This window comes from Pagrus pagrus (assembly GCF_965226575.1).
Source record: "Pagrus pagrus genome assembly, chromosome: 9".
NCBI lineage: Eukaryota > Metazoa > Chordata > Actinopteri > Spariformes > Sparidae > Pagrus > Pagrus pagrus.
Genome location: NC_140193.1, coordinates 869,093 through 884,337, shown reverse-complemented (window position 1 = coordinate 884,337; position 15,245 = coordinate 869,093). Strand labels below are relative to the sequence as shown.

The 15,245-nt window shown below is 44.0% G+C and overlaps 1 protein-coding gene across 8 annotated transcripts in view; it reads left to right on the top strand.

Annotated features, from left to right (window-relative positions):
* LOC311262618 (titin-like) overlaps positions 1 to 15,245 on the top strand; it is a 176,848-nt gene that overhangs the window by 22,972 nt on the left and 138,631 nt on the right. For all 8 annotated transcript variants that reach the window (XM_084362164.1, XM_084362165.1, XM_084362163.1 and 5 more), the window contains exons 23-37: positions 1 to 264; positions 894 to 1,154; positions 1,250 to 1,510; positions 2,053 to 2,316; positions 2,464 to 2,724; positions 2,865 to 3,125; positions 3,319 to 3,579; positions 3,663 to 3,804; positions 3,926 to 4,094; positions 4,241 to 4,472; positions 4,820 to 5,104; positions 5,880 to 5,996; positions 6,094 to 6,282; positions 9,800 to 9,850; positions 14,723 to 15,001. In XM_084362164.1, coding sequence (XP_084218290.1) covers positions 1 to 264; positions 894 to 1,154; positions 1,250 to 1,510; positions 2,053 to 2,316; positions 2,464 to 2,724; positions 2,865 to 3,125; positions 3,319 to 3,579; positions 3,663 to 3,804; positions 3,926 to 4,094; positions 4,241 to 4,472; positions 4,820 to 5,104; positions 5,880 to 5,996; positions 6,094 to 6,282; positions 9,800 to 9,850; positions 14,723 to 15,001 — 3,297 coding nt within the window. The remainder of the gene's footprint in view (positions 265 to 893; positions 1,155 to 1,249; positions 1,511 to 2,052; positions 2,317 to 2,463; positions 2,725 to 2,864; positions 3,126 to 3,318; positions 3,580 to 3,662; positions 3,805 to 3,925; positions 4,095 to 4,240; positions 4,473 to 4,819; positions 5,105 to 5,879; positions 5,997 to 6,093; positions 6,283 to 9,799; positions 9,851 to 14,722; positions 15,002 to 15,245) is intronic.

Sequence of the window (15,245 nt, the reverse complement as noted above, 5' to 3'; positions counted from 1 at the left end):
CAATCGGCATCTTGATCTCACTTAAGGACATAAACGCTGTTGAGGGCACCAAGACTGTCATGGAGACCAAGATCTCCGCTCAGGATGTCAGCTCAGTCAAATGGTACCACAATGACAAACAGATAACGCCCAGCGACAGAGTCCAGATGGTGGCAAAGGGAGCCAAGCAACGTCTGGTCTTCAACAGGACCTACGCCTCCGATGAAGGAACCTACAAACTGGTGGTTGGCCGAGCCGACACCAGCTGCAAACTTACTGTTCAGAGTGAGTCAATCCAGGAAAGACTGAGCAAAGTTTAAGCATGTGTTGACTTCCGAAGACCATTAGTAGTCAACAGGACTGCTACTTAGTTTCGTATGATTTGTACACATGGATGATATTGTTGTGTTTAGATGGGTAAATAAAAATCATGCATCCCCTGTTTCAGTTAATTTTGAAACAGTTAACACAGTTTGAGATCTTGGTTAGATTGATACCAAATTTAAAGGAAAATGTAATTGTCAAGGCTTTTGAAACCAAAGTTCAAAAGACCAGGAAATAAGGTCCTGGTACTCCGGGAATTCTCAGCAAAATCTGTCCGTTTCTCTGAAAACCTTTTCAGATTTTTTATCAGGAGAAGAGCAATATATTCATGGTAGTAAAGAATTAAAAATAAGTTGATATTCTTAATTACTAAGGGTTAACATGTAGCGCAGGCAGACATGTGACTTGTAGGCCACAGTCTGAAGGAAATGACATGAAACTCCACAATCTTCAGTTGGCCAAAACCTGCCCTGATCTGACATCCGACTGAGTGAAACAGTTCTTTGTGCTGGACATGAAAAGGACAATGTTGACCAAAAACACTAGTTGATCATTAGTTAAATGGCCTAACTCATGTTCCATCTCAACAGCTGTCCAGATCGTGAAACCCATGAAGGACAAGGAGTGCTCCGAATCTGAGAACGTCACATTTGAAGTCGAGGTTTCTCACCCCGGCATTGATGCCTTCTGGACATTCAAGAGGCAGCCACTCAAAGCCGGTCCCAAGTACAAGATGGAGTCCAAGAACAAGCACCACAAACTAACTGTCATGAACACAATGAAGGATGAGGAGGGCGAGTACATGTTTGCTGCTGGTGAGAAGATGTGCAGTGCTACACTCACTGTAGCAGGTAAGCTAACACGATTATTCAGCAGTCTGAGAGATGGTTTCTGTCTGACCGACTGGATGAAGGATTAACTGACTGGAACTATCTCCTCTCCCCAGGCGGTGCTATCAAGAAGCCCCTCCGTGATTTGGTGGTAGCCGACTCCCAGACTGCTGTGATGGAGTGTGAAGTCGCCAACCCCACTGCTGAGGGCAAGTGGCTGAAAGATGGCCAGTCCGTCGACATCAACGAGAACACACTGAGCGAGGTGGATGGTGCCGTCAGACGCCTTGTCTTTGTCATCACCAAGACTACAGACGTTGGAGAGTACACCTATCAGGTCGCCACCTCCAAGACCTCAGCCACCCTGAAAGTGGAGGGTAGGTCCAAGTTTTATGAAGGACACAGACGTACAGAGTATATCCTGTTTAAATTCTTTATAAAGGAGAACTGAGGGATGAATATTTGATGTATTTAAATTGCATTACATGTACAGTACTTGATGACGTGTAATTATATATCAATGAGATTTTGATTCACAGAAATGTATTTGACACTTTATCTAAGGATGACTGAACATAAGGAATGCAAATTCATTTAATCAGATACATCAGCTCCCTTTTGGATGGATGGATTGTCTTACTTACATGATTTACCTTGTTAGCGAGCAAACTTGTCATCTACATGCTGGTCAACAAGCTTGCTCGCCAAAGAGATACATCATGCAAATAAGACAATTTTGAAGTACCTGCAGTTCACTCAGCACAAATTCAAAATTATTAAATACAGATTCACCTTATTTGCTGGCAAATGTGTGTCCATAGTAATGGCTACTTACAACCAAGTTGAGCAACTAATCTAAGGCACCCACAAACACACAAATTGCCAAAACCTGAATTAACGACATTGTTTATCTCCACAGCTGTGAAGGTCAAGAAGACCATGAAGAACCTGAACGTGGTCCAGACTCAGGACGCCGTCTTCAGCTTGGAGCTGACCCATGAGAACGTGAGAGGAGCGCAGTGGATCAAGAACGGCGTTGAGATTCTGCCCAGCGATAAATACGAGATCAGTATTGACGGCAGCATCCACACACTGAAGATCAAGAACTGCACCACACAGGATGAATCTGTTTACTCTTTCAAACTGGGAAAACTGTCCGCAAACGCCAGGCTGAACGTTGAAAGTAAGCAACCACTGATTTAAAAGTAAAAAAAAACATGAATTCAATTTCTAAAATTAAAATCACAAAAGTGGCTTGAAGAACATTTCCAGGGCAAATAGTTACACAGAAAAGTCTTAAGCTTTAAAATATATAATATATTCCCCACAGCCATCAAGATCCTGAAGAAGCCAAAGGACGTGACATCACTGCTGGGTGCAACTGCCGTATTCGAGTTGGGCATCTCCGAGGATAACATCCCCGTGAAATGGATGTTCAACAAGGTGGAGCTGAGGCCAAACGATCACTACAGGATACTCTCTGAGAAGAAGACCCACAAACTGATCGTCCAGGACGTGGATAACAGCAGACAGGGAGAGTACACTGCTGTGGTGGGACACCTCCAGTGCAGCGCTCGCCTCATTGTCGAGTGTAAGTGTTACCATAGCATGAAAACTTCTCTTTTCATTTCAAATTTTCCATAAAAACATTACGGCTCATTCAAGAAGAGACCAACCTAAAAGACCTTTATGTTCATAGTTGAATAAATACAAATGACATTTTCCCCTCAGCCCTGCGCGTCACACGGCCCTTGAAGAGCGTGGCAGTCCCAGAGACCAAGGTGGCCACGTTTGAGTGTGAAGTTTCTCACCTCAACGTGCCAGCCATCTGGCTGAAAAACGGCATGGAAATGGAGATGAGCGAGAAGTTTAGCATGGTGGTTCAGGGAAAACTCCACCAGCTGAAGATCATGAACTGCAGCAGGGACGACTCTGCAGAGTACACCTTCGTCTGCGGGAGCGACAGAGTCTCTGCAACGCTGACTGTTAAACGTAAGTTCCTCCCCTGAGCTACAAGGATCCCTGCCTACCAAAAAGACACCTTGATCTTCAATAAGGTGTTTTCTGTGTTTTCATGGTTAAATTAAGAATTTAGGTTATTGTGTTTCCACAGTGTTACAACTTTTCCTCTATACTTTTGTCTGAAAGTTTCATTGAACTTACCATCAGTTTTGTTGTTTTCCAGCCATCCTCATCACAACAATGCTACAGAACGTGAATGCTCAGGAGAAAGACTTAGTCACGTTTGAGGTGAATGTCAACTGTGAGGAAATCACATACAAATGGCTGAAGAATGGCTCAGAGATCCGGTCTACAGACAGATGTCAGGCCCGCTGCAAACAGCTCAATCATACTCTGAGCATCAGAAATGTTCACTTTGGAGACAGCGCCGAGTACTCCTTCATGGCTGGCTCCGCAGTCACTACAGCCAAACTCTATGTTGAGGGTAAGATTTGTTTTTGTATTTCTTGTCACCAACCACTGTTCTGCAATGGAGTTTATTTATTTCTCTGTCATCTTCCGCTGCAGCCCGTGTAGTTGAATTCACCAAACACCTGAAGGACCTGAAGATCACTGAGAAGAAGAGAGCGACCTTTGAATTTGAAGTTTCTGAACCAAACATCCAGGTGATGTGGATGAAAGACGGTCATGAGTTGGAGATGTCCGACAGGTACCATAGCTCATATTCAGCTGATAAACCACTTCTGCTAATTATACCAACATCATGGAAACAAATAAATGAAGAAAATGTCTTGATCCACGTTCTACATCCTCTTCTGTGTGTCCTACAGACATAAAATGACTTCAGATAAATTCGTGCACCGTCTGGTGTTGCCATCAGTTCGCCTGTCTGATGCCGGAGAATACACCGCCGTGGCCGGGTCGAGTATGTCCAAGGGCCACCTGGGTGTCGAGGGACGGGACATCAAAATCTCTGAGCCCGCTAGCAGGGACATCACTGTGAGTTTATATAGTTATCTATGAACAAATGCAGTCAAAACTATTTTGAAGATACAGTTTGCAGAGGGTTAACCATAGATATTACATAAATTCAATTTCTCTGACAATTTTCTGTAATTAACTTGACCCTTTGTCTATTTTTGCAGGTTGTTGAGAAACAAAGAGCGACCTTCGAGTTCGAGGTGGATGAGGACGAGGTGGAGGGTCACTGGATGAAGAATGGAGCGGAGATCCAGTTTGAGGTGGAGAAGAGGTTCAATTACGCTACCATAAGGAAGCTCCACCGCCTCACTATCTCTGAGACCTACAGGAGTGATGCAGGAGAGTACACTTTCTTAGCCGGCAGAAACAGGAGCACCATGAACCTTCATGTCAGACGTAAGAATCATCAGAAACGTCAGAATCAACACTCTCACTACAGTTATACATTTTTATTGCTGTGCTAATTTATGACCCTTTCTGGAAATGCATTTTACTCTGGTCAATTCTCGAACAGTTCACAATTGATAAGAAAACAAGTAAAAATGTTCTGTTATTACATTAAAGTTACTGATAAACTAATGAAAACATCATGATACATTTACTCTGACTAAGCAAATTACTTTATTCCGTTAGCAAAACAGCCAATGCTAGCTACACTTAGTTATGCAACATTTTCGCAGCCATACAATCTTGTGTCTCTAAAAATCCGACTTAGTTTCATCTCTCCTGCTCTCTGTTCTCAGTGCCAGAGCCTCCTCAGATCGTCCGCCCCATGCAGCCCCAGGCAGCATTGTCAGGTAGATCTGTTCGCTTCTCGGTGCAGGTGAGCGGCCTCCCTCAGCCTCAGGTGTCCTGGTACAAAGACTCCCAGGTTCTGTCCACCAGCTACAAGTGCAAGTTCCTCCACGACGGAGACGAGCACACGCTGCTGCTGCTGGAAGTCTTCCCAGAGGACGCCAGTGTCTACAGCTGCGAAGCCAAGAACGACTACGGAGCGGTGACAAGCTCTGCCCCTCTCACTGTGGAAGGTACGTTTATCACGGCGAGGTGTCACGATGTTGGAATCTGTTTAGTTTTTTCCTTCACTTCACCTGCATGTTTACAGAATATATTTCTCAAACCAGAAAAATAAAGACACACGTTCAGTCTACAATAGGAAGTGAACAAAAATAAAATAAAACAAACTATTAGCAGCAAATACAAGCATCAGTTTTACACATAAAACTGAAGCACGAGAAAGAATAAAAACTCATAAGAAGAATATAACTTCTTTCCAGATTTGATGAAATGTTTGATTACTTAAAATCATTATTTATTCCACAGGATGTATCCACATTTGTATTTATTTGTATTTACCTGTTCTTCCAACGTTGCAGTACAACAAATTATTAAAAAAAGGTTGAGGCTTTACTACAACTAACATTTTCTTTAGTTTATCAGTTAACCAAACCAATCTGCGTCAAGATTTTGGGTCATCAAATTTATCCTTAGCAATCTCCCCGGCTAGCGTGGCAGGAAGTGCAGTGGTGGCACCACAGATTTATAATCCCAAACAGCTGCTACGGTCTGGTTTGTTTTTTTGCAAATTTTTTGTTGTTGATGCAAAATGTTCTGTTTTTATGGAGATTATACATTTCTTTGGCATAACCACTCCCAAAGTCATGTCTTCAAATGACCTACGTAGTCTAAAACCTGAAGGAGTTTCTATTTACAAGGATTTGTTGTGAAAACATGATAAATAATTTGACTGATCACCAATACTGTCAACGATTGTGTTTTTATGTCTTCTGGTCTTGCTTCCAGTTCCAGAGGTGGCCGAGGTGGCTCGGGTCTCTCCTCCAGTCCTGATGGCCCCCATACGGGACATCCTGGTCACAGAGGGACACCCTGCCCAGTTCCAGTGCACTGTCTCAGGGGAAGGTAGGCTGCACAGCTCACCCTCTTATGGTTTTTGCATTTACATGATAAAACAGATGTTGTTGAGATGATCCTGACTGTAAACAAACACTGTCTCCAGATCTGCAGGTTTCTTGGTTCCTTAATGACAGAGAGATCAGACAGTCAGACATCTTCAGGATGTCTCATTATGGTGACACCTGCCAGCTGGAGATTTCCAGAGTTCTCCTCGACCACGAAGGAGAATACTCTTGTGTTGCCACAAACTCAGCAGGCATGGTCACATGTGCTGCGACTTTGAATATCGATGGTGAGTAATTCAGATGTACTCCTGCTGATGATATTCAGATTAAAATGTCAGACTAGTGCTCACTGCACGTGCTTCAACAATCAAACTAAGACCTTCTCTGCTAGCATGTTTTTAATTAGGGATGCTGTGATTTTCAGCCCCAAATTTAACTTGTTGGTTTCTATGTGATAAGAAACTGTTAAATCTGAAAAATACTCTGATAGTGTGTTTTACACAGAAACAAAATCTGAAGTTCTCTGTTAGAATGGTTAGCTGGTCAGTCAATGAATAATCCAGTGATCAAGCTAATCAGCAAAGTATAATTCTACTCACTGATAATACTCTGGGGCTAAACCTAGAAAATCATGTTGCTTTAAAACTTCAGGGGCATGCTTCACTCTCACTCGTTAAATATAAATTGAAGCATCTATTGGCCCCAAAAAACAACTTTTATTGAGCCAATAGAAGGCTGCATGCAAGTGGCGAGGTTTCAGGCATGTGTGTTCGGTATGATAGAGAGCCAGAGATCAACTTCTGCTGGTTGCACATTGATGTTAGTTGCCGACATTTTGGGTAATCGTCCTGTTTTCCCCTTCATAATGCCTAAAAATGGCATTACTGCACTCTGTCTTGTGATAAACTTCACAGAGATGAGAGGAAATGGAGACAGCAGCTGCTGCCACTCTGCGTAGAGTTAGGCTAACATTAGCTACGTTACGTTAGCTGTAGTAGAAGTTTAGTTGGGTTTCCAAACGTGAATCAAGTAAGAGACTGCCTCACGTGATAAACTGAATTTCCACAATGTCAAAATTATGTTTTTAGAGAATCAGATGAGCGGTTATCAGTTCCATGTGCTTAGCGTAGCATAGCACAAAGGCTGCAGAAGGGTGAAACTTTAAGCTCTGTAAAAATAGAAGAAATTTAAAAAATGTGTAAAAAATGTACTTTACAATTGACTACAAATTTACAAAACATTAACACAAAAAACGCTATGAGATCTTGGAAGGACTGCCACATATGATAGCCATGCCATTTTCAACAATAGGGAAAATGATGCTAGCTAATGTACATTTTTGAGCAGTCATAAACTGGCAATGTCATGAATGTATGCAATAAAAAAAACAAAAAAAAAATACAATTTCTCAATAAATCTCAACATTGTTGAAATGCTGCAATTCACTTAGACTGTGGTTTCTCTTCAGACATGTCAACACATCTTTTTGCAACCAGCCCCTGGCCTTCAGAAAGTCTTTTTATATTTTTATTGTGATGGTGTTACAGTTAAACTAACTGAAGAATTGTATCATATTGTTTCTTTGAGCATGCTGGAAAAATATATTTTAAATCACCTGGTAGTCTTTGATTGTTTTTGTTTTCTGACACCTTCACCGTGAGCACAGGTGATAATCTTACAGGTCGCTCTTACGTGATGCATGACTGTCCTCTCTTCCTCCATGACTACCTCTTAACAGTAGGGTCGACTTTATTCTGAGTCATGAATCTTTATTTCAGAGGAATGCAGCATGGTCAAAACAGAGCTGAACTTTGGAAATCTAGGTTTCCGGGTTCCTCATGCTGAAGCACGGATATAATCCATAGCTGTTTTTTATTTTAAATTTTGGCTCCAGTCAAGCTTGCATGATTGACAGCGGAAACCAGCCACTGTCCACTCCCTCGCTGATCGTGACTGATCCTCAACGCTCCACTCCAGCTGCACTCAAGCTGTGACACAAGTAGCCTGAAGAAGTCACCAGAATGATGTGTTGACCTAATTCTTCTACTCTTTCTTATTGCCCAGATGAAAAAGCCTTAGCTAGTGTGTCGAGGACTGGGGCTGAGACTATAAGTCAGAGACTGGAGACTCACAAAGAGAGTTTCAGCTCCCTGTCGGTGGGACAAACAGCCCAAAGTGTTGAGTTTACTGAGATGGTCTCTGAGAGCTCCTCCATGTCTTGGAAGACAGTTGAGATTCAGATGGAGAGTGTGAGCTCGGTGGAGATGAGCAGTTTTGATATCAAACTCTCAGCCAGCCCCAAACTGCTGATGGAAATGAGCGACGTCCAAGTGAAGAGCGGTGAGATGGCCGAGTTCAACTGCTCATTTGACGGGCAGCCCTTCACTGGGGTGGTATGGGATCATAACGGCCAGAATCTGGCGGACACAGAGCGGGTCAGGAGCTCTCATAATGAGGGTCTGTTGTCCCTGGTCATCCAGGGTGTTGGTGTGGCGGACCAGGGTGTATACCGCTGCACCGCCACCAACCAACACGGCCAGAACAGCTCCTCTGCCCAGCTCACTGTTGAAGGTGGTTAATCTTTCTTTTTTTATTAGTCTGTTTCACCATCTGGTCCATCCTACCTCTCCACCTGCTCCTCCTGCTTCGTCCCCTCCCCTCATGATTTAATATTTCCTCTGTAACCTGTTAGATTGTAATAGAATAACAAGCTTTGTAGTCTAGCTTATTGTCTTCCTGCTGTTGCCAGCTTTGCCTCACTAACCTCATCCATCCATCCTGCTAACCCCTTTAGTGTTTAGAGTCATAGCCTTTAAACTCTGACCCCTAATTACTCTCCCTAACTTTATTCTCACCCAGCTAAAGAAGCAAATCTCAAAGCAGAAACCCCCATCCCTACCGATTCTGTGCGTAAAGTGTCTCAGGCAGACAGGGAGACCCCTAGAGATCCCCCTGACCAAGACAAGCAGGAGGTGGTGGAGAAGCCAGGACTGTTGCCTCCGTCTTCCCAGAGACCTCACAACCTCATCAGCCACCTATATTTCCCTGATGTCCTGCCTCATGACAAGCGAGGTCAACACCTCTCAAGCTGCCCAGAGTTCCTGATCAAACTCCCCCCTGAGCTGCTGATCAGAAACAAAGACAGCGGCTCCCTGTATTGCGTTATGAAGGGGGTTCCCACTCCGTTTGTCATTTGGCTTTACAACCGTTTGAATATTGAGGATTCTGTGTCTTACTCTCTGAAACACGACGGCCCCCTGTGCTGTTTAAATGTTAACAATGTGGGACCCGGACAAGGGGGCTCTTACACTTGCAAAAATATCAACTCAGCCGGAGATGCTGAGTGCAGCACAGTGATGACAGGTTGGCATCTGCATGCTTTTGGTCCTTCTGCCCGCTTGGGCTTTGTTTGGCCCACCACTCATCCACACTGCTTTCCACCTACACAGCCAGCAGAGGCACACTTCTCCACACGGCGACAACAATTCTTCAACAAGGTTTAACCACTGTGTTTAGGAGAGGTCGCTGACCTTTGTGTCCTGCTTTACTGACAAAAACAACGAAAGAGACAAAGAGAGAGGGTCACTCATATCACTGAACATTTTCCAAAAAAAAAGCCAGAGGTGCTGCACACTAAAGACCAAAAGGACGCATGCAAGAATATCAGTAAAAAACAAACAAACAAAAAAAAACGGATAATATGGATGCACGACCTGTCACTGATTCTAACAGTCTTGCACCATATGAGACTTTATGTGCAGTTTTGGGAATGTTTTTAATTTGTAAATGTTTGTGTCTTCACAGTAACTGCACTGGAGAAGGAACCTACAGTTCAGATCCAAGAGGAACTGAAAGGTAAATATAGTTTCATGTCTGCAGGCACGTCTCTGTCCATGATGTAGCTCTGAATGGCCTAAACACCGTACTTTAAAATGTTCAACTTTGTCTTCAGGTTGTCCTGGTGAGAAATGTATGTTTAATTTCGGGAAAATTGAATTTTATGTTTCAGAATGTGTCAACAGACAAACGTAACCAACAGTCCAACTCTCAGTAGTGGAAGGAGCGGGCTCAGTTGTAAAGTGAAAGAAAGTGTTTTTCCTCCCAACATCTTATAAAGAAATGGGATGCTTTGCTAAATGGACACCAGTAATGTGAAAACTACACAAATACATCTTGCAGAATAATCGTACAGTTGGAAAGACGTAGTAAAGGTAACGTTTGCTAACTGGGAAAATGTTGGCCAGATGTTGGCAAATAGTCAATATGTCTTCCCATATAGCAAATACTTCTCATACTACGTCTTTCCAGCGTAACTAGGCTTAACTAGTGCTAACATCTGCAAGATGTATGTGTGCTATTTTGGTTGTCATTAATTGGCTCAAACTTTAATTTATGTTGCAGTCTGTAGATGCATAAATTATTCTGTTTTCAGTGCAGCTGATTGTACGTGTGTCTCACTTTAAACTGTCATTATTCCACTCAGCCTTCTCTAGCTCAAGCATCACAGTAGAAGAGGAAACCCAGGAGTCGTACTACACGGGCCTAAAGTTACCAGATATAAGCAGAACACTTGAACTTAAGCCAGACTCCAAACGCTTCTCCAGCACTTTGGAGAAGAAAAAAGAGAAACCAGTTTTCCTCAGTAAACTTTCTCCAGCAGATGTGACTGTTGGAGAAACTGCTACGTTTACCATCAAAGTGTCCGGTTTCCCGAAGCCCACTATTCAGTGGTTCCATAACGGGCAGACTATAACGAGTTCGTCCGTGTATACGTTCACTCAGGAGCGAGATGAGTATAGTCTGATCATTACCAAAGTTCAAAGGGAGTTTGAAGGGGAGTACTCCTGTATTGTCAGTAACAGATTTGGTCGGTCGACTTGCACTTCTTATCTGCATGTTCATGTGAAGGAGCCAGAGAGGGAGGAAAAAGTTGAAAAGATAACATTTGTGCCGACTGGCAAACCCCCAGAATTCACTAAAACGATCGAGTCTCTTCAGTTGTCTGAAGGAGGCCAGGCTTTCTTCAGGTACATTGTGACTGGAGATCCTCTCCCTGAGGTTCACTGGCTCAAAGGCAGCTTCAATATTCAGCCAAGTGGGTTCTGTATCATTGTGAACAACCCAGACGGATCAGGCTTTATTAATATTAAGAGTGTCAAACATGAGCATGCTGGTGTCTACACCTGTAAGGCCTCCAACCAGTATGGAGAAGCCTCCTGTACTGCAGAGTTGTTGGTTTTTAGAGAGAACATTCAGGAAGAGTTGGTTAAGACGACAAAAGGCTTGAAAATATCTATGACCCAACAAACCACAGAATCCAGATTACATCAGGAGAGAACTCTGTCTGATCGGATGATTTATACCATTAGCACTGAAGACCGGCAGATTATTCCAAGCGAGGAGGTGGGAACCCTCAGAGAGGTCGATATCTCTGCTGCCACCCTCCATCGAGAGCAGGTGACCCACCAGGCAGCAGTGCTACAGTCTCATGAAATTCAGGAGAGGGTTTCTTTAGCGCCCACTCATCCACCCCAGGTCTCAGCTGTTCCTGTGAAACAGCTTCACATGGCGACATTCTTATCTTCAGTCCAGGAGAGACAAAAGATCACTGAGCAGCACTCTGAACGCATTCTCAGCCCTGAGATTGTAGAACTGGAGTTAGCCAAAGAGCAGCCATCAAAACTCATGTCAGCCACATCTGAAGAGGTCCTCCCACTCACCACAGTGAGAACTGAGGCCTTAACAGACAGGGCTCCAGAGCACATGAAGGTCTTGACCGAACCCAGGCAGCTTGTCAGCGGTCATCAGGTAGAGTCCACCCTGCCTATCCATGATGAAACTTCAGGCATCACCCACAGGCCAGAGGAAGAGAGGAGTTTCAGAGTCACTGAGGGGGTTAAGATTTTATACTCTGCTCAGTCTACAGGGCAACTGCCAGTCACAGAGGGACACTCTGAGCCTCTGTCACCTGTAGATGCAGCCACTAAAATCTTGATTGAGAAAGAGCAACATAAGCCAGTGGTAGCACCAGTGAGCGAAGCTCGAGTGGCTTTATCAAAGGAGCAGAAATTTGAAATACACAGACCAGAGCAGGAGAGTATCACCCCATGCAAAGACGTGGTCTATAAGTCAGCTGTAACTGCTGAAGAGAAATATGAGCTCCAAGGTGAACAGGCAGGACAGGTGCCAGGTATATCATCTTCTGTGAGTCTTCAGCCTCAGCGAGAGGGGGAAAGACTCCTGAATCTTCAGGTGATCAGTGATCAGGATGTTCTACAGTCTGAGGGTCAGTTCAGCAGCGAAAAGCCTTCGACAGAGCAGGCAGAAACGAGGAAGAGCCCAACTTTGTTGCATTCAGTGACTCAAGAAGAGCAAAGAACTGCAGTCTGCGAGGAGACTTGTGAGTTCTCAACAAAGACTGATGCCACAAGCATTCAACCGAAGAAAGAGTTACCACAAACACAATACCTTCAGTCGATTCAGTCTTTAACAGTTTTACCAAAGGAAGGCATACTTACCATCACTAAACCTGATCATCAAGTGGCATCACAGAAACAGGAAAAGGCTAGAAAACATGCAGCTACATCAGAAGGGAGAATGGAGATCACAGCAGATTATCACAAAGATCTTGATGTGTCAGTGACCGGAGTTCAGTCTCAGCTTCGAACTGAGCCGAGGCCTCGCAGCATCCTCACTGTTTCCTCCCAGCCCATGCAGCTGCCGAAGGAGACACCTTTCACCACTGATGTCAAACAGCAGCGAGCACTCGTCCAGAAAGAGGATTACTGGAACATCATGCATTCTTTAAACATAACAGACAACCGGACTCTAGAGGAAGGTCACACCGTCAGCATTAAAACTGATGAGAAATTCAAGCCTGAGATCAAAACTGAGCCCAAGATCACCAAAAAACCTGTTTTTATCGAGGAGAAGGCAGTTGCCACTGAAAGCTGTGCAATCTTAGAAGCCGCTGAGCAAGACTTTGCAGTCCAGATTCAAGAGGGTCAGTCAGTCCGACAGTCTGTGTTGCTAGAACAAAAGCAGGTCATTGTGGGAGAGCAGTCATGTGAGATACATAAATCTGAGGGCTCGACCGTCAGCATCGTGACCCAGCCTAGAGGAGTTCTGTTTGTTCATGAGTCTCAGGATGTCCAGACTCTACCTAAGGAGCTCAACTTTGTCATTCAGATCCCCAAACCATTGAGTTTAAATATACGACATCAACTCAGAGACGCTCTTCAGTCTGCTGTGGCCAGTGAGCAACCAGTGTTACTAGCCGACGTTGTAGGAAGGTTAGAGGCAGTGGAGGTACAGGAGATTAAGGTTCAGAGAGAGCCCAAACAGGCCTCATATACGTACCTGATCACAACACCAGGTGCCCCCCTGGAGATCACATTGTCTTTTGAAGGAAAGTACCCTCAGACAGCTGACCTCAGGTCTGAAATCCAGGTAGCTCTGCATGCTATGGTCTTCCGCGAGCAGCAAAGTCTTACATCAGAGCAACCAGGTGCCATGCAGGTTGAAAAGCCTCAGAAAGCTATGGTCATCTCAGCGCCCTCCAAAGAGGTGTTGTCATCTGTAGTGGACACCTTGATGGTAGCAGAGAGCACAGTCGGGTTTCCTCCTGCTGTATCTCAGTCTGCAGCCATCAAAACTGAAGCCAAGGCTTCCTTCCAAAGCGCAACAGTTCAGAGTCGATCTGAAATCCATGAGTCTGTGCAGGTGAGCAGGAAGACAGTCCGGTCAGAGAGGGATGCCACCGCTGCTGAAGTGACCATGACAGTGCCTTTGGTTCAGGTTCCCATTGAACAAGGTGTGGACATTTTTGTCCACAGAGAAACCAGAGAGGAGTACCTGTCAGAGGCAATCATGATCAGCGAGTCATCTGACAGTTTGGTAGATTATCCTGTTGTTATTGATTCTCTGGAGGATGTTTGCACTGAGGAAAACGGCAAGGCCACATTTACTGCCAACATTAAGTATGTCACCAGAGTGAACTGGTTTTTCAATGGGCAACTGGTGAAATCTGGCAAAGAGTTCAAGTGTTCTAAAGACCACGACACGTACACACTAGTTATTGAGAAAGTTGTCAAGGAGAAGCATCAAGGAGAGTATGTCTGTGAGGCCGAGAATGAAGCCGGCAAGACTACAACATCTTCAAGACTCACTGTGGTCTCAAGAGGTTTGATGATGGACAATTTTTGATATCATCATCAACTAACGTCACACATCGATCAGTTTTCAAATCTGTTGTCTGCAAACCTCAACCATAACTAAAACTTGATATCATTTGAACAACCACACTGAAAACACAAGGTTTTAAGGTTTATTTGGGTATTTTCCAAGCTAAACTCTGAGCTTGAGGTTTTCACCAGACAGCAGTGACATCCTCACTTTTCCTTCAAGCCTTCATTGGCCACATGCATATCATCCCCATATCCATTCCACTTCCTTCCAAGGAATCACCTTTGAGTTTGAATCTTTAAACATCCATCAGTCCTCATTCTTCATTGCATGCTTTCTCTTCCTTATCACAGAATCTCTTTCATGACACCTTCAACCCAAATCTAACACCATTTCCTTCCTCCACAGTCACCACAGCATAATTTTGTTTGTTTCACTTTTCCATCCCAGGATCACCTCCGCCTCCAGCACAAACATTCCTTTTTGCTTCCATTTCAACTACTACTGTTTATTTATTTTGCTTTTCATCTTTTTTTCTTTCAGTCAAACCTGTGTTCAGGCACAGACTCGTCCCTGTGGAGATCAACATTGGCAACATTGCCAAGTTTGAATGTGAAATTGAGGACGCTCCTAATGTGAACTTCAAGTGGTTCAAAGATGGACACCCCATCAAAGAGGGTGAAAAATATAGGATTGTCAGCCGCTTCACCACTTCCTCTATGGAACTTCTGAACCCAAACAAGGACGATAGCGGTGAATACAGCTGCAAAGCATCAAATAAGCATGGCAGCGATGAATGCTCTGCCACCCTCAGTGTGACAGGTAAGAGCAAGGCATGTTTTCTTCCTCTCCGCTGGTTGAGTTTGGAGCTATTATTGTTTTCCTTCTCCTACAACGTGTCATCTTTTGCTGTTCTTTGCTGGTTGTGTCTTTTAAGAAACGTTGGTGCTTGAGGCTTAACTGTGAATTGTTTGTCAAGATTTCTCGCTCTGCTGGTTTGTTTTTGTCTATCTGGCAGGTTTTGGTTAAGAGGGTTCAACATACTAATGTGTTTCTGTTTTTCTTA